Genomic DNA, 14,797 nt, shown 5'->3' with positions numbered 1-14,797 from the left:
TTCATCAGGGAGTGTCATGAAATGGGTTTCCATTGCCAAGCAGCTGCACACAAGCCTAAGATCGCAATGCCAAGCATCGGCTGGACTGGTGTAAAGCTCATCGCCATTGGACTCTGGAGCAGGGGAAATGTTTGGTGAAGGAGGAATAATGGTCTGGGGCTGTTTTCATGGTTCAGACTAGGCCCCTTAGTTCCAGTGAAGGGAAATCTTAACGCTACAGCATACAATGACATTCTAGATGATTCTAGAATGTTTCCAACTTTGTGACAACAGTTTGGGGAACACCCTTTCCTGTTTCAGCATGACAACTCCCCCTTGCACAAAGTGAGATCCATACAGGAAAAGTTTGTCGAGATCGTGTGGAAGAACTTGACTGGCCTGCACGTAGCCCTGACCTGATTTAGAATTACTCCTACTCTGAGACGCTTGATCCACCCTGAATTTCCGATACTTTCAATACAGAAATAAACTATGAAATAAGAAAATAAGGCTTACAAAGCACATGGTGGTGGTGAGAGAAGAGGCTGGTGCAGTAACACACAAACACACAGAACGACACACACTACAGCTGTGGATGCCAAAAGCATTTTGCACATACATGACAAGGGTGGGGGGGGGGTGTGGTATTGGCTATAGAACAACACTAAACAAACACAGGCTACAGTACACAATACCAACAACTCACTCTAGTAGACCTGAACAGAACCCACAGAGGGAAAGATCGAGGTTGTGGTAATGGCTATAGAACAACACTAAACAAACACAGGCTACAGTACACAATACCAACAACTCTCTCTATAGTAGTCCTGAACAGAACCTACAGAGGGAAAGATCCCCATCATTACTGATAATGGAAGCCTGGTACCAAAGTGCCCCATCACACCTGTCGGCCCATAAACACATTAACCCCTCCCCCCCGCAACATGGGTAATGACCTCGCTCCCCGCTCCCCACTCCCCACCCCCTCTGTGGCAGACAGGCGAGGTGTCCTCACTTCTCACCTCCACTTCCCTTCCACCCCACTGGCTGCCTTTCATCCCTCTCTCCAACCCCCCACAAATGGACAAGAAAAACAACAACTACAACAACATTCAGCCTCTCCCTCCCTTTCCCCCCTAAATGTGTTACTCTGGCCTGCCATGAATGTCTGTTACTTAGCCCCTTTGTGACTAGATTTCATTCCTATTTTTTATCTATTTGCTTTTTATTTGACATTTGTCATCTGCGTTTACTGTTACCTTCAGAGTTAACACGTTCAGGGTGAACACAGATGGTAACAACCTGATTTGATTAAAAGCCAATAAAGACGTAAAAATGAGTTCATTTTAGTCATAACGGGGGTATATGCACTTAGCAGACGCTTTTATCCAGTGACTTACTTGAGTGAATATACTTTGTCATGCAGGAATAAAACACACAACGAACCAACTGAACCACATTAGTTTGGCTTTTACCTGTATTTGAGCACGTGCTTAATTTGAGCCAGATCCTGCCAGAACAGGATCCGGCTCCTTTTTGTTTTGGACAATTTTTCCGCAAGATATTTGGCCAGATCCGGTATCTTTCGTTGCATGACTTTTTTCCTTCACTTTTTGCAATGCAAAAATTACAGTAAAAATGATCAAACGTAATGTGAAAAGTCGATTTTCAGCATGGGCCTAGTATTCTAAGAGTTGATTAGGGTTGTGCGGCCCGGGTTTCTGGTTTGAGCAACATTGTAACCTATGTTTGAGACCAACGCGTGGCAGTGGCCTTGTGAGAAGCATGCCAGTATCTCTCTCTCTCTCTCTCTCTCTCTCAATTAGAATGAGATTCCCTTTTTATGATCTCTCTCCCTCTCTGCCCTGATAGACATGAGCCCTGCAACTCTCATCTCTCCAGCGTTGCAGGTAATTTGTTTTCTAATAGAATCATAGCCGCCTGAAGGGTTCTGAAGGAACTGCGAGCATCACTTATAAATGAAAATACATTTTCCAAAGAATTACTGCTGTCTGTTCAGAAATAAATGGAATCATTCAGAATATTCCACTACTGTACACCATGAGAAAGCCTATAATTTAGCCACATATTATCAATAGCTTCTTTTTTTTAAATAGCCCAGCTGTGGATTGTAGCCCAATAAGAAGGAATAGCCTACATTCGTGAACACACGCAAATCATCAGTGAAAAAAACAGCACGCAGACAAAACAGGCCTTTAGCAATATTTCAAATACAATCGAGGGAAAACACCGGATGGAAAGCAAATGTCTCCTAATGAAAATAGAAGACTCTAAAATATAGGCTACCAAAATATTTGATCAACTTCCAAATATTGTTTTACAAAATATTTTTTACAAGAGATCACCAGCCAGTGAGCTGCTCGTCATTGGGTGAGTTTGAAACTGGAAAGCCTTTTTAGAACTATTGAAGCCTACAATACTGCATGTGTCTCCACACACCTAGGCCTAGGCTAATGATTGATTCAAGACAAGGTCATTTTTGTTAATCTCAGGTTCTCAGTTTGTCAGTGTCAAAGTAGCCTGCCATTTCGATCATGTGTGCGGCATTAAAAAATATTTGGCCAAATTCTCCAGTCATGTAAAATGAAGCAGAATTGCATGAAATGCATTTATAAAAAAATTCCGGACCCTAGGCTATAAATACTGTTCACCATGTGTGCAACTTCTGTGAGTTCCATAGATTAGGGCCTCATTTATTTATTTCAATTGATTGATTTCCTTATAGGAACTGTAACTCGTTCAAATCATTGAAATTGTTGCATGTTGCATGTTGCATTTATATTTTTGTTCAGTATATATTCAACGAATCATGGATAAATCAGCATGGATGAATGTTGACAAGAAGTTACTCTGTTGTAAAATACTAAAACAGGTCAAATTGAGGATCATACTGAAAATAGATTTCGGTCCAAAATTACAATGGAATGCAAAACTGTTATGATGACAGTTCAACACCTTCAAATATCAATTTAACCCCTGTCTAACCAGCACTCACTAAATTTACCTGAGGAATGTGCTGTGATTCTGTTAAATCAGCAAATGTCGAACTGCATCTATGGAAATGTATGGACTGCATTTCTGAGCATAACTGATATCACCTCCATTGTTATTACAGCTATTAATAACCAAGCATTAATTAACCATTAATTGAACTAGCAAACAAATGCTTTGAATTTAGTTCTGATGAAGACAATCGGAAAACCGTTGTAAATCAGCTGAAACGTTCATCAGTGTGCGGCTATTGATTATTTCACAAATTTCAATTCTTACACCATGCTTCTTTTTAGAATTCTAGAGAATTCTAGACATCCTTGTTTATGTAAAGACCAAACTGGCAGCCCAGGACCAAACTGCCTCTGTCCAAGTCTTCCACCTGCATACGACCCCTGGTCTCCTACTGGGAGAGGGTGACAGGGAGTCCCAGAGAAGAAGAATTAAAGCAATCAAATGACCACAGGGAACCCGCCAGTAGCCCCCCAATATAGGCATGTGTGTGATGGGGGGGTTGACAGTGATGGGCAGTATATTATAGATCATTTTGATTCTTGTTGTTATTTAACTTGGCCCCCACCCCCCCCAATGGTTATTCCCTCCCCATCAACAGCCTAAAGCTATTCGCTGTTACCCTGCAATTACACCTGCACCTCTGTACATGTGACTATTAAACACTCTGAATCTGAAAACATGTTAACTGCTGGTTCATCACTCAGGAAAAGTATTGGTACTAATGTCAGTGATATCTGTCCTTTTACTGTGAAAACCCTTTTGACAGATGGATTAAGGCACAGAGGTGAGAGACATTTCAGGGGCTGTATGCATGTCACAAATACATATAAGATGACAACCAAGTTAATATTTCAGTATTGACAAAGTATGACGATAAAAAAATGATATACATACACTATATACACCAAAATACAGTTGAAGTCGGAAGTTTACATACACTTAGGTTGGAGTCATTAAACCTTGTTTTTCAACCACTCCACAAATGTTTTGTAACAAACTATAGTTTTTGCAAGTTGGTTAGGACATCTATTTTGTGCATGACACAAGTAAGTTTTTCCAACAATTGTTTACAGACAGATTATTTCACTTATAATTCACTGTATCACAATTCCAGTGGGTCAAAAGTGTACATAGACTAAGTTGACTGTGCCTTTAAACAGCTTAGAAAATTCCAGACATTTGTAATGGCTTTAGAAGATTCTGATAGGCTAATTGACATCATTTGAGCCAATTGGAGGTGTACCTGTGGATGTATTTCAAGGCCTACCTTCAAACTCTGTGCCTCTTTGTTTGACATCATGGGAAAATCAAAAGAAATCAGCCAAGACCTCACAAAAAAATAGCAGACCTCCACAAGTCTAGTTCATCTTTGGGAGCCATTTCCAAATGCCAGAAGCTACCACGTTCATCTGTACAAACAATAGAATGCAATTATGAACACCATGGGACCACACAGCCATCATACCGTTCAGGAAGGAGAAGCAGTCTCCTAGAGATGAAAGTAGTTTGGTGTTAAAAGTGCAAATCATTCCCAGAACAACAGCAAATGACCCTGTGAATATGATGGAGGAAACAGGTACAAAAATATCTATATCCACAGTAAAACAAGTCCTATATCGACATAACCTGAAAGGCCTCTCAGCAAGGAAGAAGCCACTGCTCCAAAACCGCCGTAAAAATGCCAGACTACGGTTTGCAACTGCACATGGGGACAAAGCTCATAGTTTTTGGAGAAATGTCCTCTGGTCTGATGAAACAAAAATAGAACTGTTTGGCCATCGTTATGTTTGGAGGGAAAAGGGGGAAGCTTGCAACCCGAAGAACACCATCCCAACCGTGAAACAGGGGGGTGGGAGCATCATGTAGTGGGGGTGCTTTGCTGTAGGAAGGACTGGTGCACTTGACAAAATAAATGCCATCATAAGGATGGAAAATGATGTGGATATATTGAAGCAACATCTCAAGACATCAGTTAAAGCTTGGTCGCAAATGATTCTTCCAAATGGACAATGACCCCAAGCATACTTCCAAAGTTGTGGCAAAATGGCTTAAGGACAACAAAGTCAAGGTATTGGAGTGGCCATCACAAAGCCCTGACCTCAATCCTATAGAACATTTGAAAAAAAGTGTATGTAAACTTCTGACCCACTGGGAATGTGATGAAAGAAATAAAAGCTGAAAAAATAATTCTCTACTCTCTAATAACTCTCTACTATTATTCTGTCATTCCACATCCTTAAAATAAGACAGGGAATTTGTACTCGGATTAAATGTCAGGAATTGTGAAAGCCAAATGCATTTAAACTCATGTTAAGGTTTATGTAAATTTACGACTTCAACTGTATGTGGACACCCATTCAAATGAGTGGATTCGGCTATTTCAGCCACACCCGTTGCTGACAGTTGTATAACATCGAGCACACAGCAATCTCCATAGACAAACAATGCCAGTAGAATGGCCTTACTGAAGAGCTCAGTGACTTTCAATGTGGCACCGTCATAGAATGCCACCTTTCCAACAAGTCAGTGTGTCAAATTTCTGTTCTGCTAGAGCTGCCACGGTCAACTGTAAGTGCTCTTATTGGGAAGTGGAAACGTCTACAATGTGGTAAGCCACACAAGCTTACATTACGGGACCACCGAGTGCTAAAGTGTGTATGCGTGTAAAAAAATTCTGTCCTCGGTTGTAACACTCACTACCAAGTTCCAAACTACCTCTGGAAGCCCAATAACTGTTCATCGGCTGTAGTATTGTTATGCTCGCCGTCATTGGACTCTGGAGCAGTGGAAATGCGTTCTCTGGAGTGAGGAATCACGCTTCACCATCTGGCAGTCCAACGGATGAAACTGGGTTTGACGGATGCCAGGAGAACGCTACCTGCCCCAATGCATAGTGCCAACTGGTAAGATTGGTGGAGGAGGAAAAATGGTCTGGTGATGTTTTTCATGGTTCGGGCTAGGCCCCTTTGTTTCAGTGAGGGGAAATCTTAACACGACAGCATGCAATGACTTTCTAGACGATTCTGTGCTTCTAACTTTGTGGCAACAGTTTGGGGAACACCCTTTCCTGTTTCAAAATGACAATGCCCCCGTGCAGAAAGCCAGAGTAATGGTTTGTGGAGATAATTGAATCGCCCAACCTTACTAATGCTCTTGTGGCTGAATGGAAGCAAATCTACAAAGCAATGTTCTAAACAACTAGTGGAAAGCCTTCCCAGAAGAGTAGAGTCTGTTATAGCAGCAAAGGGGGGGACCAACTCCATATTATTGCCCATGATTTTGGAATGAGACGTTTGACAAGCAGGTGTCCACATACTTTGGTCATGTAGTGTATATATACAGTGCCTTCTGAAAGTATTCAGACCCCTTGACTATTCCACATGTTGTTAGGTTACAGACTTTTCCCCCCAATCAAACTACACACAATACCCCATAATGACAGGTTTTTAGAGTAAATAAAAAAATACAAAACAAAAATATGACATTTACACAAGTATTCAGACCCTTTACTCAGTACTTTGTTGAAGCACCTTTGGCAGCAATTACAGCATTGAGTCTTGGGTATGATGCTAAAAGATTGGCACACCTGTATTTGGGGAGTTTCTCCCATTCAGAAAGTTGTACCAAAGCTACTCCTGCGTTTTCTTGGCTGTGCTTAGGGTAGTTGTCCTATTGGAAGTTGAACCTTCACCCCAGTCTGAGGTCCTGAAGGCTGTTGAGCAGGTTTTCATCAAGGATCTCTCTGTACTTTGCTCCATTCATCTTTGCCTTGATACTGACTAGTCTCCCAGTCCCTTCCCCTGAAAAACACATCCACAGCATGATGCTGCCACCACCATGCTTCACCATAGGGATGGTGCCAGGTTTCCTCCAGACGTGACACTTGGCATTCAGGCCAAAGAGTTCATTCTTGGTTTCATCAGACCAGATAATCTTGTTTCTCATGGTCTGAGAGTCTTTAGGTTCCTTTTGACAAACTCCAAGCAGGATGTCACGTGCCTTTTATTGAGGGGTGGCTTCCATCTGACCACTCTACCATAAAGGTCTGATTGGTGGAGTGCTACAGAGATGGTTCTCCATCTGGAAGGTTCTCCCATCTCCACAGAGGAAGTCTAGAGCTCTGTCAGAGTGACCATCGTATTCTTGGTCACCTCCCTGACCAAGGCACTTCTCCCCCGATTTCTCAGTTTGGCCGTGGCTTCCAGCTCTAGGAAGAGTCTTGGTGGTTCCAAACTTTTTCCATTTAAGAATGACGGAGGTCATGCTGTTCTTGGGGACTTTTAATGCTGCAGAAATGTTTTGGTACCGTTCCCCAGGTCTGTGCCTTGACACAATCCTGTCTCGGAGCTCTACGGACAATTCATGGTTTGGTTTTTGCTCTGACACGCAGTCAACTATGTGATCTTATATAGACAGGTCTGTACCTTTCAGAGTCATGTCCAATCAATTGAATTTACCACAAGTTGACTCCAATCTAGTTGAAGAAACATCTCAAGGATGATCAATGGAAACAGGATGCACCTGAACTCAATTTCAAGTCTCAAAGCAAAGGGTCTGAATACTTATGTAAATAAGGTATTTCTGTTTTACTAAATTTGCAAAAGAATGTGACTTTAATTCTAAATAAATCACTGACAGTGTCACTAGTAAAGCATCTCCACACCATCATACCTCCTCCTCCATGCTTCACGATGGGAACCACACGTGCAGAGATCATCCGTCTCACAAAGACACAGCGTTTGGAACCAAAAATCTCAAATTTGGACTCATCAGATCAGTTTCTTGTCCCTAGAAAGTCTATTCTTATTGGTGTCCTTTAGTGGTGGTTTCTTTGCAATAATTCGACCATGAAGGCCTGATTCACACTGTCTCCTCTGAACAGTTGATGTTGATGTGTCTGTTACTTGAACTCTTTGAAGCATCTATTTGGGCTGCAATATCTGAGTCTGGTAACTCTAATGAACTTATGCTCTGCAGCAGAGGTAACTCTGGGTCTTCCTTTCCTGTGATGGTCCTCATGAGAGCTAGTTTCATCATAGAGCTTGATAGTTTTTGTGACTGCACATGAAGAAACCTTAAATGTTCTTGACATTTTCCAGATTGACTGACATTCATGTTGTTTCTCTTTACTTATTTGAGCTGTTCTCATCATAATATGGACTTGGTCTTTTACCAAATAGGGCTATTTCTACTTTGTCACAACACAACTGATCGGCTCAAACGCATTAAGAAGGAAATCAATTCCACAAATTAACAAGGCACACCTGTCAATTGAAATGCATTCCTGGTGGCCTCATGAAGCTGGTTGAGAGAATGCCAAGAGTGTGCAAAGCTGTCATCAAGGCAAAGGGTGGCTTCTTGGAAGAATCTCAAATATAAATTCTATTTTGATTTGTTGAACACTTTTTTTGCCTACTGCTTGTTGTTTCATAGTTTTGATGTCTTCACTATTATTCTACAATTTATTTTTTCTAAAAATAAAGAAAAACCCTTGAATGAGTAGGTGTCTAAACTTTTGACTGGTACTGTGTGTATATATTGTGTGTGTGTGTGTCTATAACTGCCCTTATTTCTTGATGTAAACACGCTGCTCTGTGCTGTTTTTGTGTTGGTCAGCTGTCTGTTTAGAGAATGAGAACAGAGAGGGGGCCTGCAGCCTGCAGGTTGGTCCTAGGGAGAGTTAAAAAGAAGGAAGTGTGAAAACCATTTGGCCCGACGTGTGAAGCCTCACTCACCTATATAACACATAGGCCCTGAGCGAGAGGGACACTTAAAGAAGAGAAAGAGAGAGGGACAAGACAGACAACAGTGAAGGAGAAAAAAAGAAGTAATACCATAGCCAAAAAGAAAACTCTGAGAATTACTACAAGGACAAGATCGAAACATCAAGGACAAATCGCACTGGAGAACAAACACACTGATTGGCAGTAAATGGACAGAGAGAAAGAGAGAAATAGAGTGAGTTACTGAGCAAGGGAGAGGAAAAGGAGAGAAAGAGAGGTATAGCGAGAACGAAGAGATGCTGAGTGTGGAGATGTACCCCAGTTTGGCCCTTGGGCACCAACGAGTGGGAGACTGCTACTATAGAGGTGAGTGTGTGCGTCTGTCTGTCTGTGTCAATGTGTATTTGAGAGAAAGCATCGGAGTGTGTTGTGCATGTCATGTGGTGCTTTACAATTCATGGTTAATCCTTTGAAATACTGTCATAATTACCCAGTCCAATTCAGATCATGGTTAAAGTTGACCTTGTGTCAATCGTTACCATTGTTTTATGATAAGATCTGATCAAATGTATTAGTATGAATGTCAGAGTGTTAATATTATGTGGTAATGCTTATCTCAATGCCAAAATGGTCATTGATCAACACCAAACTCAGGATTGGAATTAATAATAATAATAATAATAATATATGCCATTTAGCAGACGCTTTTATCCAAAGCGACTTACAGTCATGTGTGCATACATTCTACGTATGGGTGGTCCCGGGGGATCGAACCCACTACCCTGGCGTTACAAGCGCCATGCTCTACCAACTGAGCTACAGAACCCCATTACTTATTTACTTATTGTGGTAACTAACTGAAGCTAATTAATTATAATTATACGCCCCCTACCAGATAGGGAACCTCCTGCCCACATGCCCCTCTACCCCTCCTCCTATGACATGGCTGCCGGGGCCATGCCCTCTCACCCTCTGGCCCCACCCCCCCGCCCCCAGCGAGCCAACCTGTAAAGGCCAGCAGGACAGCGTCAAGATGGAGCTGGAGAACGGTTCACTGTGGAAACATTTCTGCTCCGTGGGCACAGAGATGATCATCACCAAGAAGGGCAGGTGAGTGCTGTCCATCTGTGAGCCATGTTGCGATTTTTTTTCAATTTGATTTAAATGTATCTCCACTGCTAAAAGGTCAAAGATGAATAAAGGAAATTCATTTACTGGGAAATGCCTTCTCAAAATGATTATATTTATCAATCTCTCTCTCTCTCCCACTTCTTATTTCTTTCTCTCTCTCTCAGCCTTCTGTTTCTTTCTCTCTATCTCACTCCATTCCTTATATCTATTTCTTTCTTCCCCCTTTGTCTCCTTCTCCTGTGCAACCTCTCTCTTTCTTTCCCTTTTCTTCTTTCTCTCTCCATCTTTTCTTCTCTTCTAATGTAATGTGTAAATTTAATCAAATAATTCAGCCTAGCTGCCATTGATACTTTGTAATGCTTCTAAAATTGTGTAATACATTTGTGTAATAAAACCTTTATCTTTCCCTCTTATTCTCTGATTTCTGTCTCCCTTCGTCCACTCTTTCCTCCCTCCTCCAAGGCGGATGTTCCCCCAGCTGAGGGTAAAGCTGTCAGGCCTGAACCCGGCGCTGCGCTACATCCTGCTGCTGGATATGGTGGCCATGGACACCTCTCGCTACCGCTTCCAGGGCGACACCTGGCAGGTTGTGGGTGGCGCTGAGGCCCGCTTACCCGACCGGGTGTTTATCCACCCAGACTCGCCAGCCACGGGTGCCCACTGGCAGAGCAGGAGCATCTCCTTCCACCGCGCCAAGCTCACCAACAACACGCTGGACACACAGGGATATGTGAGTATAGTGGGAGAAAGAAAGTATGACAGTGAGTGTGTGTGTGTGTGTGGGGGGGGGGTTGATGTGTGTGTGTTGTGTTTGTGTGTGGGAGGGGTGGTTGATGTGTGTGTGTTGTGTTTGTGTGTGGGAGGGGTGGTTGATGTGTGTGTGTTGTGTGTGTGTGTGTTTTATAGGTGTTAATCTTGGTGTATCTATTTCTTAAAAACAAAAATGATCATGTCATACCCAACTTTCTATAATGACAATAATCATGACATTCTTCCTTCCTCGCTCTCTCTTCTTTCTCGTAGATCATCCTCCACTCCCTCCACCGTTACCAGCCACGGGTACACGTGATTGAGGCCAGGGACGTGCTGAGGTGGGGGGGAGGGCAACACTCCTTCATCTTCCCAGAGACCCAGTTCCTTACCGTCACCGCCTACCAGAACAATAAAGTAAGGGAAGGGAGGGTGAAGGGTGTGTGTGAGAGAGAGAGAGAATGAGTGACAGTATATATGCATAAAATATCAAATGGGTAAAAGATATTATAGTTTCTCAGAGAATGTTTTTATACACTTCTAATATACAATACTTTCAATTCTTCTCATAATGGTTACTGACTGTGTGACTGATTGGCAGATCACTGAACTGAAGATCCAATCCAATCCCTTCGCTAAGGGCTTTAGAGAGGATGGCATGAATAGCAAAAGGTATAGCACACACAGACACACATGCACGCACACACACATGCACGCACATCCACACACACTAATATTTCACACATACACTCACCTATCTATATTTTAATGTTCTTCCAGACAGAGGGACGTGAGGCAAAAGCGGAAGCTAAATGAACCTCTAGATATTGGTGAGTTTAATAACATGACTCAAATTTCATTCAACTTGTTCATTCCTTTTCCATCCTACAATCATTAATTGCAATGATGATGCTTTTCTGACAATTTTGTGTGTCCTCCTCGATGATTTGATTTATGCATATGCTTTGTTTATTGTTTTTAAAATGATCAACTAAAATCCTATTTTACTCTGTTTTTCTGTCCCCCTATTTTCTATCTACTTCCTCTATCCTCTCTCTCAGTGAGCTGTGACCCGTGTGACTCCACTGAGCTCCTGTCTCAGTACTCCTCCTCCTCCTCTGACCTCCAGAGCCTGGCCCTGGCATCTCTTCCATCCCTTCCCCCTCTCCCTGAGTCTGTGTGTGGGTATGGCTCCAACGTAACGCCTTTCCAGGAGAGCCCTGTTCCAGAGCAGCAGCAGGCTCTAGACCTGGTGGGCCAAACCTTCATTGCCTCCCAGATGACTGACATCACAGCCGATATGACCAAGGGGCCACAAGATGCATCGGGCAACAAAGTCTCCGATGGAATGATGGACAGGTGAGTTTTGGGTTTATAGACATTTAAGTTCACAATGGGTGCATGTTGATTGTCTAAAGTAAGGATCTGCGGCCAAGGTTAGCTCTTTGGGGCGGCAGGTAGCCTCGTGGTTAGAGCGTTGGGCCAGTAACCAAAAGGTTGCTGGAACAAATCCCCGAGCTGACAAGGTGCAAATCTGTCATTCTGCTCCTGAAAAAGGCAGTTTAACCCACTGTTCCCCGGTAGGCCATCAATGTAAATAATAATTTATTCTAAACTGACTTGCCTAGGTTAAATAAAGGTTACATTTAAAAATATATATGCTTCATCTGCACTGATATGAAAATCCTGGCTATATAAAAGCAATGCGGAGATCGAGGATGCCTACGGGGACTTTGCTGGATTTCACCTGCAACCTCCTTTAATGTCAGTGAGTGCAGATGGAGACGAGGAGACAAAGAGACTTTAGAGTATTGAGATGTACCCCATCCATATCTTTAAATAATTAACAAGTCATTGGTACAACACCTTTGGTCAGCTGTTATATGTCAGTTACATTCACAGCAGGTTGCAATAATGAGATTTGTATTTTATTTTTACCTTGCAGGTCCGTTACTATGAGTCTTTCCACTTACAATGGGACATATCCAGCCACTCCTCTTGGTTCTTCCTCTTTTGACCCTGCTCCTCATCCTCAGTCTTCGTCCTCCTACTGCTCAGATCCCTCCATCTCCCAACCCTCCCCCACTTCTACTTTTAATTATCCATCCATGGCCACCACTGACTATCCCTCTATTCTCTCCTCTTCTCCTACCCTCCCTTCCTCCCCCACATCTCCCTCGCTTCAGCAAACTAGTTTCACCTACCCCACCGTGCCTATTTCCACTTCGTCCTCCCCCAAGCCTCTCCTGTCCTCCACCTCCTGTCAATCCATCCTTCCATCCATCCCACAGCAAGGCCTGCTCAGTCCTCATACACCCACAAATACCTCTTTTCCATCACTCCCTCCTCCCTCCTGTCAACCCATCCAGCAGAATGGGGTGACCACCCATTCCATGCTCACTCCCCCGAACCAGGCTCTACAAGCTGTCCCCATCTCCAACCAGACTCCCCCTCTGTTGGTCTTTAACCCCACAGCATACCCCTACCCAAACCTACCTCTCTCCAACGTCATCCAAACCACCCCTCCGTCTCTCTTCAACCTCTCAAGTCCCTCAACTTCTCAATCACACCCCGTTCCCTCTCTCCCTTACTCTCTTTCTTCCCATTCCGCACCTCTATCTTATCCCTTTCCCTCTCTCCCTTCATCCCTCTCTTCTTGCTCTTCAGTTCAAAATTGGACTCTTCCGAATGTTTCCTCCGGCTCCGTCCACTCCGCAGTGTCTATTCCCATCCCGACTCAGATCCAAGCTCCCTCTGTTGGGTCGTCCTTTCTTCCTTCCTCCTTCACTCACCCCCCATCCTCCCTTCCTAATCCAGTTTACCAACCCTCTTCCTGTTCCACCATTCCCTCTGTGTCCGTCGCCTCTTTCCAGCCTTCTGCCTCTTCTCACATCCCACCCTTCTCCCTGACCAACCACTCCCTCCCTCCAACGGCATGTCCCCAGAACCAGACCGCCACGCCCTCCTCCTACCCCCCGATAGCGCCCACCGAGATTGGCTCCTTCTCCCAGTTCAACTCTGGCGCACCCTATCTTCCAGAAATGGTACTTCACCATCCCTCACTCCTGCCTCCACTGGATCCCTCTCTTTCATCCTGTGTCTCCTCCTCCTCCACACCCCCTGCCCTCTATCCCCCCTTCTCTTCCTATCCTCTGCGCCTCTGTCAGGACCCCCGCTCGTCCTTCCCCATACCTCTCAGGCACATGTACAGGCAGCACCAGCATGGCCACACCCACGCTCAGGGGTCCTACCTGGATATGAGTGGGAGGGCTGTATTCTGAGGTAGAGGAGATAGAAGGTAATGGTCGAGTTCCAGCCCAACATGATGTGCAGGCGTTCCATTGCATCAACCAATGGTTGTGTGCCAAGTCATCGATTGTGCAGTTGGCCCGTCAATTTGCTATATCATATGATGTGGTTAGCTGATATGTTAAATACCTATCCATGCATTGTACAGTAAGATCTGGAATGCATCTGCGATGTTGTCAACAGGAAATCAACCTTTAAAGTCGGCTGCAACGTCGAATGCCCCCAGTGTTGTAATTTATGAAGATGACATGCATCAGAAATTGGAAATGTGGCCTTTTGCTAAACTGTTTTGTGATAGCAAGTGTGTTCATTATAAATAAATACAAATGTATAGATTGTATAGCGCTTTTAAGGATCCTATGTGTAGCATTAGTTGAAGTTGTTGGAAAATAATTAGATTTCTTTTTTTTACTTTGTCCGTGTGATAGTTTGTTGACCTACTGTGCATCAAACTATGGTGACATTTTCATGTTCCATGTTTTGTTTTTTGTTTTTTTCTAACTAAAAAAACTGTTGAATTGGACTTAAACTTGTAAATAGTTTTTTTTAATCTGTTCTTTTTCAAATCCATTGCAGTATTAAAACAATAAAGTGTGTTCTTGACTATGTTTTTGTGAATCGATTACAGTTAAATTATTAGTAATTTTGTATTTATTTAACCTTTATTTTCACAGGAAAGACATATTGAGACCTTGGTCTCTTTTACAAATGCACTCTGTAAATACACCATAAATATACACATTACACCAAAACTATACAGTACCAGTCAAAAGTATGGACACGCCTACTCATTCAAGGGTTTTTTCTTTATTTGACTATTTTCTACATTGTAGAATAGTAGTGAAGACATCAAAACTATGAAATAACACATATGGAAT

General features: G+C 43.0%; 1 protein-coding gene and 1 non-coding gene across 2 annotated transcripts; one reads left to right on the top strand and one right to left on the bottom strand.

The window, feature by feature from the left end:
• Positions 1 to 9,040: 9,040 nt before the first annotated feature.
• Positions 9,041 to 13,891, top strand: tbx6 (T-box transcription factor 6). Its single transcript, XM_046355133.1, is given in 9 exon segments — positions 9,041 to 9,095; positions 9,625 to 9,710; positions 9,712 to 9,839; positions 10,323 to 10,590; positions 10,884 to 11,027; positions 11,212 to 11,282; positions 11,391 to 11,440; positions 11,672 to 11,969; positions 12,556 to 13,891. Coding segments are annotated over 9 exon segments (2,436 nt in total).
• On the bottom strand, positions 9,485 to 9,555 carry trnat-ugu. The gene has a single exon. It is a non-coding gene; the product is annotated as a tRNA-Thr (tRNA).
• Positions 13,892 to 14,797: the final 906 nt, after the last annotated feature.

This window comes from Oncorhynchus gorbuscha, linkage group LG07 (assembly GCF_021184085.1).
Source record: "Oncorhynchus gorbuscha isolate QuinsamMale2020 ecotype Even-year linkage group LG07, OgorEven_v1.0, whole genome shotgun sequence".
In the NCBI taxonomy this organism is placed as follows: domain Eukaryota; kingdom Metazoa; phylum Chordata; class Actinopteri; order Salmoniformes; family Salmonidae; genus Oncorhynchus; species Oncorhynchus gorbuscha.
The sequence above is the reverse complement of the archived record's forward strand: the minus strand, read 5'-3'. Positions and strand labels throughout refer to the sequence as shown.